Source organism: Bos indicus x Bos taurus, chromosome 3 (genome assembly GCF_003369695.1).
Source record: "Bos indicus x Bos taurus breed Angus x Brahman F1 hybrid chromosome 3, Bos_hybrid_MaternalHap_v2.0, whole genome shotgun sequence".
In the NCBI taxonomy this organism is placed as follows: Eukaryota; Metazoa; Chordata; class Mammalia; order Artiodactyla; family Bovidae; genus Bos; species Bos indicus x Bos taurus.
In genome coordinates, this window is record NC_040078.1 from 2,047,777 (window position 1) to 2,064,258 (window position 16,482).

General features: G+C 40.6%; 1 protein-coding gene across 1 annotated transcript; it reads left to right on the forward strand.

The window, feature by feature from the left end:
- Window positions 1-29: 29 nt before the first annotated feature.
- On the forward strand, window positions 30-15,814 carry TADA1 (transcriptional adaptor 1). Its single transcript, XM_027526840.1, has 8 exons — window positions 30-238; window positions 5,357-5,448; window positions 5,705-5,770; window positions 8,954-9,051; window positions 10,550-10,759; window positions 11,993-12,144; window positions 13,893-14,055; window positions 14,494-15,814. Exons 1-8 carry the CDS (start codon window positions 165-167, stop codon window positions 14,644-14,646), a joined length of 1,008 nt encoding a protein of 335 aa, XP_027382641.1. The 5' UTR covers window positions 30-164; the 3' UTR covers window positions 14,647-15,814.
- The last annotated feature ends 668 nt before the right edge of the window (window positions 15,815-16,482 follow it).

Here is a 16,482-nt window from a genome sequence, read left to right on the forward strand (position 1 = left end):
AGGCGGGCGGAGCTGAAAACCGAACACCCGTCTTCCGAGCTCCTGGGGGCGGGGCAGGCGGGAGCAGACGGCGTCGCCGGAGCCCAAGCCTTCGTGGGGTTGTTTTTTCGGTTGCTGGTCGCTGTGGCCGAGAGGTCTGAGGTCGGGCTGATAAGTGGGGAGCAATGGCGACCTTTGTGAGCGAGCTGGAGGCGGCGAAGAAGAACTTGAGCGAGGCCCTGGGGGACAACGTGAAACAGTAAGAACTCCCCAGACGCAGCCTCCGCATCTCTGCGCGGGCGCTCCCCCGGCCTCTGGCTGCCCACCCATCGTGGAGTGGCTCCACGCGGCCGCTGGGCCTGTGCGCCCCTCGCGCCGTGGGCTGTGGCGCCTGTGGGTTTTTCCGGCGGGGGCCGGCGGGCAGCCCCGACGCACCCGGCTGGAGGGGCCGCCCTCCCCGGTTTGCTCGGGACCCGGGCGGGCGCCTTCCCTCGAGGCTCTGCCCTGGGTGGGGCGAGCAAGGCGTACTCCACGCCTTCACGCCCAGGGGCCTGTTGGGCGGGTGCGGCAAGGGCGCGGGAGTGCGGGACGCGCGTCGCTGAGCAGCGGCCTAGTCCGAGCCGGCACGTCTCTAGGCGGCCGGCTCGCGGAGGGCTTCGTGGAGGCGGAGGCTTATTGAGCTCAGGTGTTGTGCAGGAACTGTGGGTAAGACACAGAAAGCCATTTCGGAAGGCAAACAGACGCTCCGGTGAAATAGTCACTGAACACTGCTGCAATTACAGTGGTTATTGCAGTAGCGAACCTTTAAAGCGCTCTAGATGTACTATCTCATCTAATCCTCGCAACAGAGATTTGAGGTAGGTACAGTTATCAATCCCGTTTGATAGATGAGAGGACAGAGATCTTAACTCTTCAAAAGTCATGGCAGTATTGGGGTCCTCGTGTCTAATTTCTCGCTCAGAAACCTTACCGGGGGGTTGCAAAGGATCCCAGAAGCTCCCAGAGACTTTCACCCAGGTTATAGCAGGGGACCGAGTACATAGTCGGGTCAGAATCGCCGAAATGGCTGAGTGTAAAATCAGTAATTCAGACAAAGCCAGAGTCATAGAAGGAACCCTCCGAAGTACAAGGACAAATTTGGAAATTTTCAAAACAGTATGATTACATTTTAATTTTTCTAAAATATTAGAAGCCAATTTTAAAGGTTTAAGATTATAATGCCTGTGTTGCTGCTGGATGATTTTTGTGATATTCTGTACGTTTTACAGTACTCAGTAGGCACTTATTTTGAAATGTTTCTAGAGATGCAGGGTGTTTGGGGGATACTTTTTCTCCGCTCTTTCTCTTTCTCATCTTTTTATTTTTTTATTATAACTGAATTGAAGTTACTTAACTTGGATGTCATACATGAGTTTTGGTTTTTCCTTCTTGTGAAATTTTGATGTGGCAGTCTACTTTGTGTCTTACCAAGATACACAGAATTCTCATGTAAGACTTCTTGGAACACCGATGGACTAAATGGAATAACTAAAAACAAAATATAATTTTTAAAGATTATTTTCTTATTAGGAACAATAATAAATCAAACTAGAAACACTGGAATTAAATTTTAATAATCTTTTATTTGGGGCATAATTATTTAATTTTTTATAAACATTAATTGACTCCCAAAGATAAAATATTTTTACCTGAAGTTAGTTTAATATGCATGTTGACTTTCTCTTTCCTTGCTTACTTAATTAAAAATCCTTAATTATTTTAATGAGTAAAATTTACTGTCATCAATTACTGTAGCTTATTTTTGTAATACTGACCGCTGAAATTTACACTTTTTAAGCACAATAGACTTGTCACTCTTATATTTATGATGCTTACAAATATTTGAAAGTGAATGTTTTCATGCTGCAGTAAACTTGGCTTGTGTGTATAATTGACTGATTAGATGCGATGATGCCCTCTGTGAAGCCACACTTCTCACACGGGTCACTAGAAATATTGAAATTAGTGTTTCCTATTTGGTCTTTAAAGATCAACGCTGGCTATCAGATGTTGGTCAAATATAGATGCCGAAGCTAAATTTGGTGCATCTGTAGCTGAATCTCCATTAAGAATGCAATCAAAATATACCTTTGTGCTAGGAAGAGTTAGTGGTACAGTGTTGTTCTCTATTAATGTTTTCCATTGTCTTTTTTTCCTTCTGCTCCTTAAAAAGTACTTCTTGGTTGAGCAGTCTGTCCTACAATATTTTCTCACACATCCTGCTTGAGTAGTTTGTCTTGGTTTGTACAGCCTGACCATTTAAATGTGGTTCTTGTTTGTAGATAAAAGATATCAGGTGTATAAGGATCTTAGGCATGAGTTGTTTCCTATTTATGCTGTTGTCCTAATGTCTTTCACGTCTGGTTGTCTGCCCATGTCAGCTTCTAGAAAGACATGAGCTTTGCTAGCTTACTCTGTATAGTACTTAGTTTAGTGTCGGGTTCAAATGAATGCTTTGTTTTTTGGATGATTTAGCCATATGTTGTTTAATCTTCCCCAGGTTTCTGCAGTGCTTCCTAGTCCAGTCCATTTATACTCATCACCCATTATCCTCACCTATATAGAGGCTGGCTTACTTTGTTTTCCTTATTTTTAAGGAAAACAATCAATTGTCCATGGCTACACAACAGGTTAATACAGGGACCAGGATTGGGAAGTGAATCTTCAACTTGATAGCCAGTGCTGGCTATTTGGGCTATAAAGTTTGAAAAGATAGATAGCATCAGGTTGGCAGAGTCTTGCCTTAGTTCACTTCAAATAGGAAGTGTTTGAAAGTATCCTTTCTTGTAAAATAGGAACACAGGGTTTTTAAATAATGAAGTTTTTCTCATGTTACTCTCCTCTTTTGTTGTATAGAATGGGATAGGAAAAGACTTTTGCCTTTCTGTGGCACTTTATTTCACTTTTAAATTGTTCTTGTCTTTAAAAAGGCAGAGGAATCATGTAAGTGTTTGCTATTGGGAAGGTATTATTGACTAATGAATTTGACTCAGGTAAAATGTGCCAGGTTCTAGAACTAAACTTGTTTTACTGTTGAGTGAAATGGGTCTTGGGAAACTTTAGGGCTCCATTAAAGTTGTGAATTTTCTCTGGCGGGGTTGGGGTGGGGAGTACAGGAACTCAAACAATTAGTATATAGTTAGCCAGACTTAAGCTGATCAGCGTATAGGACAGCAGGAGAAACTGCCAATGATGGCAGTGAGAGCATTAAACCGTCTTGTTTAGGACTCTGTTGTTAGAAACTCAAATGAGCATTAGAAAGTAGCTAATCATGAATTCAAAGTTACTGTAAAACATGTACTAAGTAATTATTAGTCCTGTTTCATGAATGAGAAGTAGCTGTCTTAAGCATCAAAACAAGGGGTGTGGATGTGAAAAATCAAGTATTTTACTCCTATTTTTAATAATGTTGTTAAGGTATAAAAGATTGGATCCTTTTTTCCTACCAGTTAACTAGTAATTTTTATGATAAGTGGTTGGTTTTCACTTTTAAAAAACTACACTCCTCAATCTATAACACATAACAAACTTTAAAATATAAATCTTTCTTAAAATTGAGGTATAAATGACATACAGCTTTTCATTAGTTTCAGGGGAACAACATTAATGATTCAGTATTTGTATATACATTGCAGTGTAGCACCATAATAAGTCTAGTTCATGTCTCATCATATATAGTTAAAAAATTATTTTTTTCTTGTGATGAGAACGTTTAATACATATTGACTAGGGGGTTTTTGTAGAAACTAATACCTATGACCATCTATTTGTTATGTAAGTGAATATTGAAACACTCTGGTCAATAATATTCAGGTTAACAAAAGACTTACTAATACATTTTGGGCAGTAAGTTGTTAAGATCTACTCTCAGAAACTTTCAAATATGCAATATTTGACAACTTTAATAATATTTTAAAATAATTTAAGTGTATTTTTCTGGGGAGTAGGTCCTTTGGAAAGGCAACAGCGAGGAAGGAAAGGTACAGCTGCGGTTTTTAGCTGGTTGACTTACAGGTCAGATTCTGTGACTACCGCTCAGTCCCTTTTAGGGAGGACTTTCCTCTTCTGATGGTGTTCTGGCTCCTTAGTAGCTTAAACAACTAATTTATTTTCTCACCATTCCAGAGTCTAGAAGTCTGACATCGGGGTGTGAGCAGGGTTGTTATTTTCTGAGGCCTCTCCCATTGGCTGTTGCCTGCTGTCTCTTGTCTGTATCCTAATCCCTTCTTATAAGGACACCAGTCTCACTGCGTTAGGGCCTACCCTGATCAGTTCAGTTCAGTTGCTTGGTCATGTCTGACCCTTTGTGACCCCATGGCTTCCCTGGCCCATCACCAACTCCCGAAGCTTACTCAAAGGCATGTCCATCGAGTCGATGCCATCCAACCATTTGATCCTCTCTTGTCCCTTCTCCTCCTGCCTTCAATCTTTCCCCCCATCTGGGTCTTTTCTAATGAGTCAGTTCTTTGCATCAGGCTGCCAAAGTATTGGAGTTTCAGCTTCAGCATCAGTCCTTCCAGTGAATATTCAGGACTAATTTCCTTTAGGATGGACTGGTTGGATCTCCTTGCAGTCCAAGGGACTCTCATGGGTCTTCTCCAACACCACAGTTCAAAAGCATCAGTTCTTTGGCATTCAGCTTTCTTTATAGTCCAACTCTCACATCCATACATGACTGCTGGAAAAAGCATAGCCTTGACTAGACGGACCTTTGTTGGCAAAGTAACATCTCTGCTTTTTAATGTGCTGTCTAGGTTGGTCATAGCTTTTCTACCAAGGAGCAAGTGTCTTTTAATTTCATGGCTGCAGTCACTATCTGCAGTGACTTTGAAGCCCAAAACAATAAAGTCTGTCACTGTTTCCAATGTTTCCCCATCTGTTTGCCATGAAGTGATGGGACCAGATACCATGATCTTAGTTTCCTGAATGTTGAGCTTTAAGCCAACTTTTTCACTCTCCTCTTTCACTTTCATCAAGAGGTTCTTTAGTTCTTCACTTTCTGCCATAAGGGTGGTGTCATCTGCATATCTGAGGTTATTGATATTTCTCCCGGCAGTCTTGATTCCAGCTTGTGCGTCATCCAGTCCAGCGTTTCTCATGATGTACTCTGCATTTAAATTAAATAAGCATGTTACTTAATTACCGCTTTGAAGGCCCTGTCACGTTCTGTGATACTAGGGCTTAGGGATTCAACATATGAATTTGGGGGGAAACACAACTCAGTCCATAACATTAGGGAATGCAAAATTTCCATCTTTCCCTGGGAGTTGAGGGAGATAAGGTGCACTTGGGGAAGAAGCAAAACCTGAGGTTCTTAATATTGCTTCTGCCTCTGCAGATACTGGGCTAACTTAAAGTTGTGGTTCAAGCAGAAGATCAGCAAAGAAGAGTTTGACCTTGAAGCTCATAGACTTCTCACACAGGATAATGGTAAAATAATCTGGGGACTTACTTTACTGTTCTGAAGTTTTCCCAGATCTGCAATAAATTAAGTTAAATTTTTTTTTTTTTTTTTTTTGGTTTTAGTGGTATATAAGGTCATTTAAATAATGTGGATATTTAAAAGTAAATGTAAAGAATGGCAGAATAGGGGATATCCAAAGTCTTTAAAAACTAGACTAACACAGTGGTTTCCGTATGTTGTAAATGTCGTGTGCTTGACTTGTGGCCATCTTCCCTCTTCCAGTCCACTCTCACAACGATTTCCTCCTGGCTATTCTCACGCGCTGTCAGATTTTGGTGTCTACACCAGGTAAGGGAGTGCAAATAACCTCTAGGGATGTCAGTCAGCAGAGCCACAAACTCGGGCTTTTACTAGGCTCTCGCTGCCTCTAACAGACGTGTTTGCAAATGAAATGTTCTTTGAACTGCTTAGAAGACACATTTTATTATAAAGTGCTGATTCTTTTATAGGACCTTTTTAAAGCAGGTAATTTCACTGTCTTTACATTGACTTTTGGGCTTTACTGGGTTTCAATTACTTAAGTAAACCAGAGGTGAGGAGGCGAGTAGTCAGTCAGGAGGAAGAAGCTGAGGAGAGTGAAGAGAGGGCATTTGGTGGTTAGAAGAGGTTTACCAGGGATGTATGGAGGATAAACCACAGCATGTGTTGAGAACTTGGGTTTTCCTGTTCTTAATTCAGTGAGATATTAGCACCTGGAAGGTTAAGTGCTTCAGCCTGTGTTTGGCGAACTGTTGGTGGAGAACAAAGGTGGTGAATAGCAGCATGGTAGGGAGCACTCCAATGTTCTTGCCTGGAGAATCCCAGGGACAGCAGGGCCTGGTGGGCTGCCGTCTGTGGGGTCGCACAGAGTTGGACACGACGGAAGCAACTTAGCAGCAGCAGCAGGGACGTGCACGGAAGCCACGTCTGTCACATCAGCCTAAGAAGATGGATACAAACAATGATTTTTTGCCCCTAGTTTTTTGGAGGTTTAAGTGGTACAAGTCACCTCTTTCAATCTTATTTTAATCAGTTAGTCAAAACCAAATAAATACATTAAAAATTTGCCTCATGGTAAAGCTTATCCTGGGCTCTTGTATTTAAAGGTACTGTTGGTTTTTGTTGTTGCTTTTAAAGGGCCTGTGGTAATTCTGATGGTCATTTATTAAAAGCCCATGTTTATCTAGAGAAAGTGGAGTCACTCCTTTGTGTCCGACTCCTTGCGACCCCATGGACTGTAGTAGCCTACCAGGCTCCTCCGTCCGTGGGATTTTCCAGGCAAGACTACTAGAGTGGCTGCCATTTCCTTCTCCAGGGGTTCCCCCAACCCAGGGATCGAACCCAGGTCTCCTGCATTGCAGACAGGCACTTTACCATCTGAGCCACCAGGGACGCCCCTTTTATCTAGACACGGCTAGTATTTTGTATCATCTCCCTCTGCTAAGCTCTGTTGTAAGATGGAGAATTCAGATAAGATATACTAAAGGCCTATTCTTCACACTCAAGAGAAGTTACCCTTGCTGGGAAGAGTGGTAAAGAGCGTTTGTTTATGGAGACTGGTGTTAGACCAGGGAGGCTGCTCTCCAACCCTCACCATACCCCTTCTGCACATTCTACACTGTGCCTGATGTTTTATTTAATTTAAATAGAAGTGGACTTTTGCCTGTTAGATCATAAACATAATCCACTTTATTGTTTAAAATTTAATCTGATCAGAAAAGCCAACATTTTGTGAGGATGGATCTTACTTTTTAGGTAGATATATTCTGAAGTGCCATACACCCAAAAGATTCAGTGGGATGATTGGAATTAAACACTTTGGTTGATAGGAGTCAGGAGACTTGGGTTCAAGTTTAAGTTTTGCCACTAGCTTAGGTGATATATTTAATTATTGAATGTTGTGAGCTTCCATGAGACTGTAATATCTACCCCACATGGTTATAAAAAAGCAGGTGAAAGAACATGTAAAATTTCTCTTAGAAATAAAAACTGCCAAAAGAATATGCAGTGCTGTTAATACAGGTGGCTGATTTTAATTAAAGCCTTTGATACTCTTGAATGTTTGTTGTTGGTTGTTTAAAAATAAATGAAGATACATTGGAATTTAAGAGATTATTTCTCCATCAAACACCCAAAATATCTTTCCTTAAAATATTTGTTGGCAACAAAGAGATGATTTCTACTAAAAGTATAATATAGAAATATAATTTGTGTGTGTGTGTTAATAATTGTGGTCAAATTGCTTACTATTTCTCTAAGCCAGGCAAGAAAGATGGTTTTAATGATGTTATTTGTTGACTCCTAACAGCTGTATCCTAGACACTTTATGTGCATTGTCTTTTCTTGAAAGTATTCTTTGGGATATTTTTTTCAAGTGTATGTATAACTTTGATTTTTTTGTTTGTTTAGCTTGGTCTTTCTCACCATGTTACAGATTTCTATCAAATGTCTGATGATTTGTATTTAAGAATGAAGCATAAAACTGCCTGGAGATTGCCCTTTAGAGTGGCAGGAGGCCAGCATTACAGTGGGGCTGTGCTCGAGGGTGCCAGTACCCACACCAGCCACCTTAGTAAAGCCAAGAAGATTTGTTTCAACTGGAGAAGAGCTCTCCATCCTCCTGTTACATAGGCCTCCCTGTGCACAGGGGTGAGCGGGACTGGTTGCGTGGGGCCAGGAACAACTGTTCAGTGAACTCGAAAGGGCCTGCACTTGCTTTGGTGCTGTACCTGGGTTGTCTTGAAATTCTTGACTTTTGATCAGGGGACCCATCTTTTTTGTGTTGTACTGAGTTCAGTCCTGGATATGAGGGAAGGCATTTGTATGGGTGACTTTTCAATATAGATACTCCATTAATCTTGTTTTTAGCTGTACTATCCCTCCTGCTTTCCACTGGCCTCACCTACAAATTCAGATTCTTTATGGATGTCTACTGGTCAGGTTAACTTAGCTCCACCTATTTACCAAGCTCGCCCAGCTTAGGCCGTAGCTTCCACGCGTCCACTTTGTGAGTTGGCTCCTTTTTAGCCTGTCCTTGGAATTTGGCGAGATCTCCTCTTGGTCTGCCACTCGTTTTCCTTTTAGTCTCTTGTGCACGCGCCATTTACGTTTCCCTACTGTTGTTTTAGCAGGGTCTTGGAAGAGGAGACAAATACTTGTGCTCAGTTTGCTATCTTGAACTAGAAAATTCTGTCCTGCTTTTATAATATTACTGCTACTATTAAGCAAACAGGCACCCCATAGACAATTAAAAACGTGAAAAACAAATTTGTCTTCCTAAAAGAACAATTTTGGTTACAGCTAGGGAAAAAAAAAAAAGATTTGAGAGAATTTGAAGTTTTTTTAGAGAAGCAGAAAGAGATCTGAATTTAAGCGTTTATTGTTTATTTTCATCATTTGAGCATCTCATGCTTCTTTAACCCAAAGGGAAAACAAACTTAGCAGTTATCAGTTGTTCTTTTCTCTTATGATTGCTATTTTTCTGTCTCATAGAGGGTGCTGGATCTTTACCCTGGACAGGGGGTTCTGCAGCCAAACCTGGAAAACCAAAGGGAAAGAAAAAGCTTTCTTCTGTTCGTCAGAAATTTGATGTAGGTTGTTCTTCAGTAAATCTTGGTAATGACTGATTTAAGAACTGTTGTGACAGAACTGGCTTTAGTTTTTTAATGAATATTACAATTCTGGTAGGAAAGTTGAAAAAAGGTGAAGAGAAAAAGATGTTATTTGGGGAGGAAAAGATGTTAATTGAATTTGAAATTGGGACCCAATCTTTGAAACCCTCTTTACCAAAGTGTCTGAATTTTTATGCTTCTGGTTTGTTATTGCATAATTATTAATATGTTGTCATTAGTATATAAGGATTTTTCAGTGATTCAAGAACTATACCTGTGTTCTTTTTCCTCTAAAATATCTTTGGGAATGAATAATGTTGCTCAGATTGAAGACTTCTGTTCCAAGGGTCCAGGAGGCCTAAAGGCCTCCAGCAGGATCCTGGTGATGCCCTGGTAAACCTTGAGCCTTCTGGGGATCCTCAGAGAAATCTTGAAGGCATTGGACTATGAAATTTGTAAACATTTTAGAATAACTTGCTTTTTCAGTTTTATATCCAGGGAACGAAGTTTCCCTATGCCTTTTATAGATTTGATTGAGTACTTTATTGATAAATATCAACAAACATTTATTTACTTCTACTTTTTCCTCCATGTTTTATATCAATAATATTCGATCTGGAGGGCAACGGCATCTCCAGAGAGGCATACTTGCTTTAAAAAAGCATGTTTGATATGAAATAGTCTTATACTTGCTATAAGACTTATAGCATAAGTATATGCTATATACTTATGGAAATGGAAAAGCAAGTTGCTTTTATAATACAGACTTCAAACAGGACAAGCCATATTTGCTACAAAATCTTGTGAGCTGAACTTAAGCAAAAGCTACAGGGGCATATCTCCTGCTGATGATGGAGAATATAAATGTGCTCTCAGCATCTCCCAGAGCAAGGCTGGGGTTTTATAAGTGGAAAAGATTGGGAAAGGCTATTTTTTAAAAAAACTAATGACTGTCTTAAAAAGATTCTGTGTTGAGAATTGTTAGTGGAATATAATGTAACTGAAGAGTTATACTACCCTACGTTATCTTGGAATATTTGTTATTAGATCTGTTATGTTGGTAACAGAAATTACCAGTTTTCTGAAACATTCACCGTATATTTCTGCGTTCAGAATCTGCTTACTTACAAGTGTACTTAAAATGTTTTGACTTGTTTGAAAATAGTTTTATATATTCTCCTCCCCATTTGTTGTTTTTAGCACAGAGCCATATATTCTGTGATTACTAAGGAATTAATTAAATAGAATAAACTACTGTGCATACTGCTGCTATTCCCCTTAACTCATGTCTTCATTATTGATATGTAATGGTTGTGAATCTGTGATTATTTGTGCATGAATTACCTTTTTTTAACTCTTGTGGTTTAGTTTTGATGGCATTAATTTGTAGGATCTCAGGTCCAATTCATTGGTTACTTTTGTTTGTGTCTTATTACTTGCCATGTAATGAATAATTTTGAAGTTTTCTTACCTATAGCATAGATTCCAGCCTCAGAATCCCCTCTCAGGAGCCCAGCAGTTTGTGGCAAAGGATCCCCAGGATGATGATGACTTGAAACTTTGTTCCCACACAATGATGCTTCCTACTCGGGGTCAGCTTGAAGGGAGGATGATAGTGACTGCTTACGAACACGGGCTGGACAACGTCACTGAAGAAGCTGTCTCAGCTGTGGTCTACGCGGTGGAGGTTGGTTTGCTAGTGTCACAAAAACACTCCTATAGATTGAATGTGACAGGCTTGTGTGTGTTATTCAGAGTTCGTACTGCAAGAAAAGAACTAAAATGGAACTCTGATTTCAGAATTGCCTTGCTGAAATTGTTTTCTCTTGAGGGGAGAAACATCACAATCCAAACAGTTGCCTTCAGTTAACAGACTAAGCTTTTCAAAAGGTTACTGGTGGCATAACACTTTTGATGTTTAACTTGATAACAAGGGGACAGTTTCTAAGCAAAAAACAGATTGAGAATCCTAAAGATTAAAATCACTTGATTTTGCTGTGGCACAGCATTTGAAGAGCATTACTAGGCGTGGTGTCCAAACCGTGGGCGTCTGTCTCAGCACACGCTTTCATTCATTCATTTTACTCATTCAGTCACTAGATAAAACGCACACTGGGGTCTACAGTGCACAGGTGCTGACAGGGGACACTGGGTCTTTCCTTGCGATTCTCTGGGGCTCTGTTTCCTCGCCTGTACCTCAGAGATTATGCTAGCTATCTCATGAAGTTTTAAGTTACAAGTGGTACCATGATGTCCTGACATGAGATGATCTTACTGGTATAATTGAAATACCATGCCCCCTGGCTTCGCTGTTAATAATGGTAGTCTGGGACTAGTCTGTCTCCGTTTTCACAGATAATCTCTAACCCTCTCTTAGGCTGTCACAAAGGTGAAGAGATGTTAAATACCTAATACCTATTTATTTCCTGTAATATCTGTCTTTTATGTGGCTTTTGAGAGAGCCAGGGTTCTATTCATGCAAGGATTTTAGTAGATTGGGTACTATAACATATATTTCTGATCTTAAAACATTTTGTACCATTTTCAAACAAGCTTCAAGGTAGTTTGCTACTTTAAAAAATTACTTGTTTTTGTACTTCTGTTTAAAGCTATCTAAAAATCATTTTTGAGAGAGAGGAGCCAATTTAGAGGTATAAGACTTTAATAAATTTCTGTAGAGCAAGCTCATCTTGAGTAGAACTAAATCAAAACAGTGCATCTCCCTTCACTCTTTGCTAGGCCTTCCCACTCTGGTATGGTCTGTGGCTTTTTAGTGAGCATTCATTTGGCTTCAGCACTTGCTTGCCATTCTCACGTCTCCATTCACTGCCAATAAACATTGTTTGGTTAATGGAAGTTTTATGGTTTGCTTTTAAGAACAGTTCATGCTATTTTTCATTTTTTTTTCTTGTTTTTACAGAATCACCTTAAAGATATACTGTCATCAGTTGTGTCAAGAAGGAAAGCTTACCGGTTACGTGATGGTCATTTTAAATATGCCTTTGGTAGCAATGTGACCCCACAGCCATACCTGAAGAATAGTGTAGTAGCTTACAACAGCTTAATAGAAAGGTATATGAAGTTTCTTGTGATTTTTGCATCCATCCTTTCTAGTTGGTTATGCTACTCTTACATAATAGACCACTGTTAAATAATTGATTATTGAGTTTCTGTGAGTCTAGGGTAACTCTGAGAGCAGTACAGTTTTATTTTCTCAAGTTGCTTCCTTGCATAACTAGTGAATTCTTCTGGTACTCTGTAGATCAAAAGTAAAGTTGTAGAGTTTGGCTGCGGCGTGTGGTTTAATGCGAGTGGCCCCACTCTGAGGGCAGTGCATCTTGAAGGCTCCTGGGGCAGCACCTCTTGGTGGTGGGAGTGGGCCAGTTGTCACTCTGAAATGTGGCCTGTGGTTATTGTGTCAGGGTTGGGTTTCTTGATGGTGGGAGGAGCAGTGGTGGGTGTGTCTCCAGGTCCTTACCTGGCTTTTGTAGCTAGAGCTCAAGATCATGGCCTGGGCTGGGTGTCATCGGTTGCTCTTGGCACCCTCTTGGGCAGATCTGGTCTTTGAGCTCTGACCTCTGGAACCTCTCTGCACTGTGGGCTCCCAGGACCTCTGTGCTGTCCTGAAACATCCCTCTGAGATGACCTGGATTACCTTCCCTTTGTTGTCTCTCTTCAGGGAGAAGAGAGGTAGAAACAAGTATTATTGGGAAGGCTGGCTGGAGTGGTGATGGGGAAGAAGTAACTGGCAAGGAAGGCTGGTGGCGTGATCGTGGTGGGATGTGTGGTGGGAGAGCTGAGCAGGGAGTCAGAGCAGACGGTGCTGACACCGTAGGGAGGGCCTGGTGCTGGTGCTTGTGTCATGGCTCTGCAGACCTCAACACAACTCACAAGGCTCATTTTGAAGAGCACTGGCTTAAATTGGGTTCACTGTTTCAGACTGCCATAGGTGAAGATTTACTCGACCTCCTGCAAGCATATCTGTTGTTGATTATTTGTTCTCCTTTGTGGGTCATTCGTCTTTAGAGAAAAACAGCCCCTTGTGTTGGGTGAGTGCTGGAGCAGTGTCTGGGCCTGCCAGGCCTCCAGCCGCCCTCTCTCCCTGCCAGCCTGTCCCTAGAAGACTCCTGCCTCATTCTTGGCCACCTGTTTCTCCATCAGGGCTGCCTTTGTCTGGTGCCGAAACCCACGCTCACACTCTACTTGTGCTTTCCTCCGGGTTCCCTCCTCACTGTTTTACCTCCTGTGTGTTCTCCAGAATGGCATAGCTTGTCTCCTACTGTATTATGATACAAAAATCATGCTTGTCTTCCCAGTTATATCTGGGTTCTATTTGGGGAAGTTGGCAAAATTTGGGTGCATTTTCTCTACCTTCCAGGTTTGCCCGTTGCTGCTTTTGTGCCTTATCTTCTTTCCTTGCTTGTTATTTTTTGATCCTGTTGTCTTTAGTTTCCTCTCCAAGTCAGTTTGCAATTTCATTTTCCTTTAATTAGGGTCTATTATTTTTTCCACCTAGAAGCTCTTTAAGGGCAGGAGACAATTTTGACTCTGTATCCTGACTTAACAAATATTTTGACACTTGTGGAGGGAGGAGGGTAAATGCAGTTGTACTGCATTTTATTTCCAGCCCAAGAGATGGGCTGCCTTTAAAAATGAAAATTGTAGGTTATTCATGTATACACTGGCTGAAAAATAATTGGATTTCTGATTCATTTTGAGATACATTTTATAAGAAGTTTTCTAGCAGACCGTCCCTACTCTGGTTGTTCAGTGGTTTCCCTCTTTCTTACTGGAATGTTTCTGGAACGTTTTGTTTTCAGCCCTCCAGCCCTCTCCGCTCCTTTTGCTGGTCAGAACCCAGCGTCCCACCCGCCCCCTGACGATGCTGAGCAGCAGGCTGCACTCCTGCTGGCGTGCTCGGGGGACACACTGCCCGCGTCTCTGCCTCCAGTGAACATGTACGACCTTTTTGAAGCTTTGCAGGTAACTCTTGGCACCTTAAGGTTTATCTAGATTTATGGATAGGTTCAAAGTTTCTTCAAGTCTACAAAGATATTCACTAGCTTTTCCATTTCCTGACTTTTGTTTTTCAGTTTTTATTGTTTGTTACTAAAGCCATTAATACTAGCCTTATTTTCAAATCCTGCTCTCAGGAATCCTTCCTAACTTACCTCCCCCATTCCTCACCTTTCCAGTGAAAGGAAAAAACAAACAAACAAACAATTTGTTCCCTTATTTTTCCTTCAGAGCTTTGTTATTTTGTTACCTGTTTTGGGTTTTATTAAGTTCTGGCTCAAAACTTAACAGGCTTGTGTCTTTTTTGTGAGTGTTTTGTTGATATAAACCTTACTTTCATTTTCTGTGTTGGAAAAATAAGTATATTGAAGTATAATTGGAGACATGCTGATGTTTTTATCCCAGGTACACAGGGAAGTCATTCCTACCCATACCGTATATGCTCTCAACATTGAAAGGATCATTATGAAACTCTGGCATCCAAATCATGAAGAGCTGCAGCAAGACAAAGTCCATCGCCAGCGCTTGGCAGCCAAGGAGGGGCTTTTATTCTGCTGAATTAGGATTTGACGGTGTGGGACCCTCAGCAAACTCATTGATTATTGAACTGAATGTTTGGGGGTTCACGTTTCAAGACTTAAGTGTATAGTGTAAATATAATCTTTCCTATGGAAACGAGACAGTACATTTTGTGTTGCTACTGTGACACCATTAATATAAATCTGATTTTAATAATGACCCATATCTCTCTTGTGTATGTTTGTGTGTTCCCAGTTATGGGACTAGGCACTGAGAAAGTTCTGTGCCTGGAATAGCGATGTTTGGGCATCTGAGCCCTAGTATCCTATGGTCTTCATGTGAGGTAGGTGACATTCTAGAACAAAGAAGCTGTTACAACTTTGTCTCCACAATCAGGAGGCTGTCTGTCTGTTCAGAGACATCACATATTCTGTATCTGGCAAGTCTAAAATTTCTGCTTTTCTCCTGAAGAACTGTTTTTTTTTTTTAACTGCTTTTAACAAAGTGTTAAAAATTGGTTATCTTTGTTAGTAGTCAGTTTAATATACTTTTTTTGTGTGACCAGTTTTAACAGATATAGTTGCCTATTACAATTTCATAGAAAATAAGACTTAGAAATGCTATGCCGTTTGAGAAGATAAAGTCTTTTCTTTAAAAACTTAAAAAAAAAAGAAATCAGAATAATCTCTTAGGATGTAATTAACCTTATAAAATATCTTCTCATAATTCCTTTCTTTTAGAGTTGTTAGGCCCAAAGACTTTGATTGGTAGATTCATCTATTCATTATTCCTGTAGACTGTTTTAAGAAGTGCAAGTAAACATACTGGATTTATACTGGGTTAATTCTCCTGTTCTTGTGAAATATCCTTCCAAATGGCAGTGTTACTACCAAGTTTGTTTCTTAAAAGATATGTTGCTTTTTTATTCAAGAGATGTTATAGGTAGATACACTAGAATGTACAGATGGGTTTAAGTAGGTCTAAATAATATATGTATAGATAAGTATGTGTGGTTCGACATCTGGATCTGTGTATTTGTTTTTGTACTTTAAATGCGACAAATCTTTTGGGAGAAAACTTTTTTATTAAAGTAAACATAAGGAATACTGCCTTCAGAAATATGAAGAACCTTGCTTTATGGGATCTTAGCAGAAACTTTTCAAAAGAATGTATCAGATAAGAAAGATAAAAAACAAGTTCCAATTAAGGTGTGTCATCACTTCCTTTTGTGATATATGCTGCTGCTAAGTCTCTTCAGTCGTGTCTGACTCTGTGCGACCCCAGAGACGGAAGCCCACCAGGCTCCCCCATCCCTGGGATTCTCCAGGCAAGAACACTGGAGCGGGTTGCCATTTCCTTCTCCAATGCATGAAAGTGAAAAGTGAAGTCGCTCAGTCGTGTCTGACTCCTAGCGACCCCATGGACTGCAGCCCACCAGGCTCCTCCTTCCATGGGATTTTCCAGGCAAGAGTACTGGAGTGGGGTGCCATTGCCTTCTCTATTTGTGATATATAGATTAAGACAAAGAATAAATAAATAGCTTAGTTTCAGTTCGTTGCACAACTCTGAAAAGTCATTTAGAGTTTTAGATAACTCAAGAATTTTTAGGATTTCTAAGAATTTGAACTGATATCTGTGTGTAGTGGATCTATATTCTATCTTGAGCCTCAATGCTAAGTATGTATTATATTTCATGTGTTCCATAGATGCAGAGACACCTAGACCTCTTGAACATGCCCTGCTGCTCATTATAAGGGCAGGTTCCCATTGAAATCTGTATGGCAATGGACCTCCAAAGAGAACTCCTCACTGCTCTACAGGACCTGGCCTAAGTCCCTACTCATCTATTCTGGTGGGACCATAGGACACCAGAGG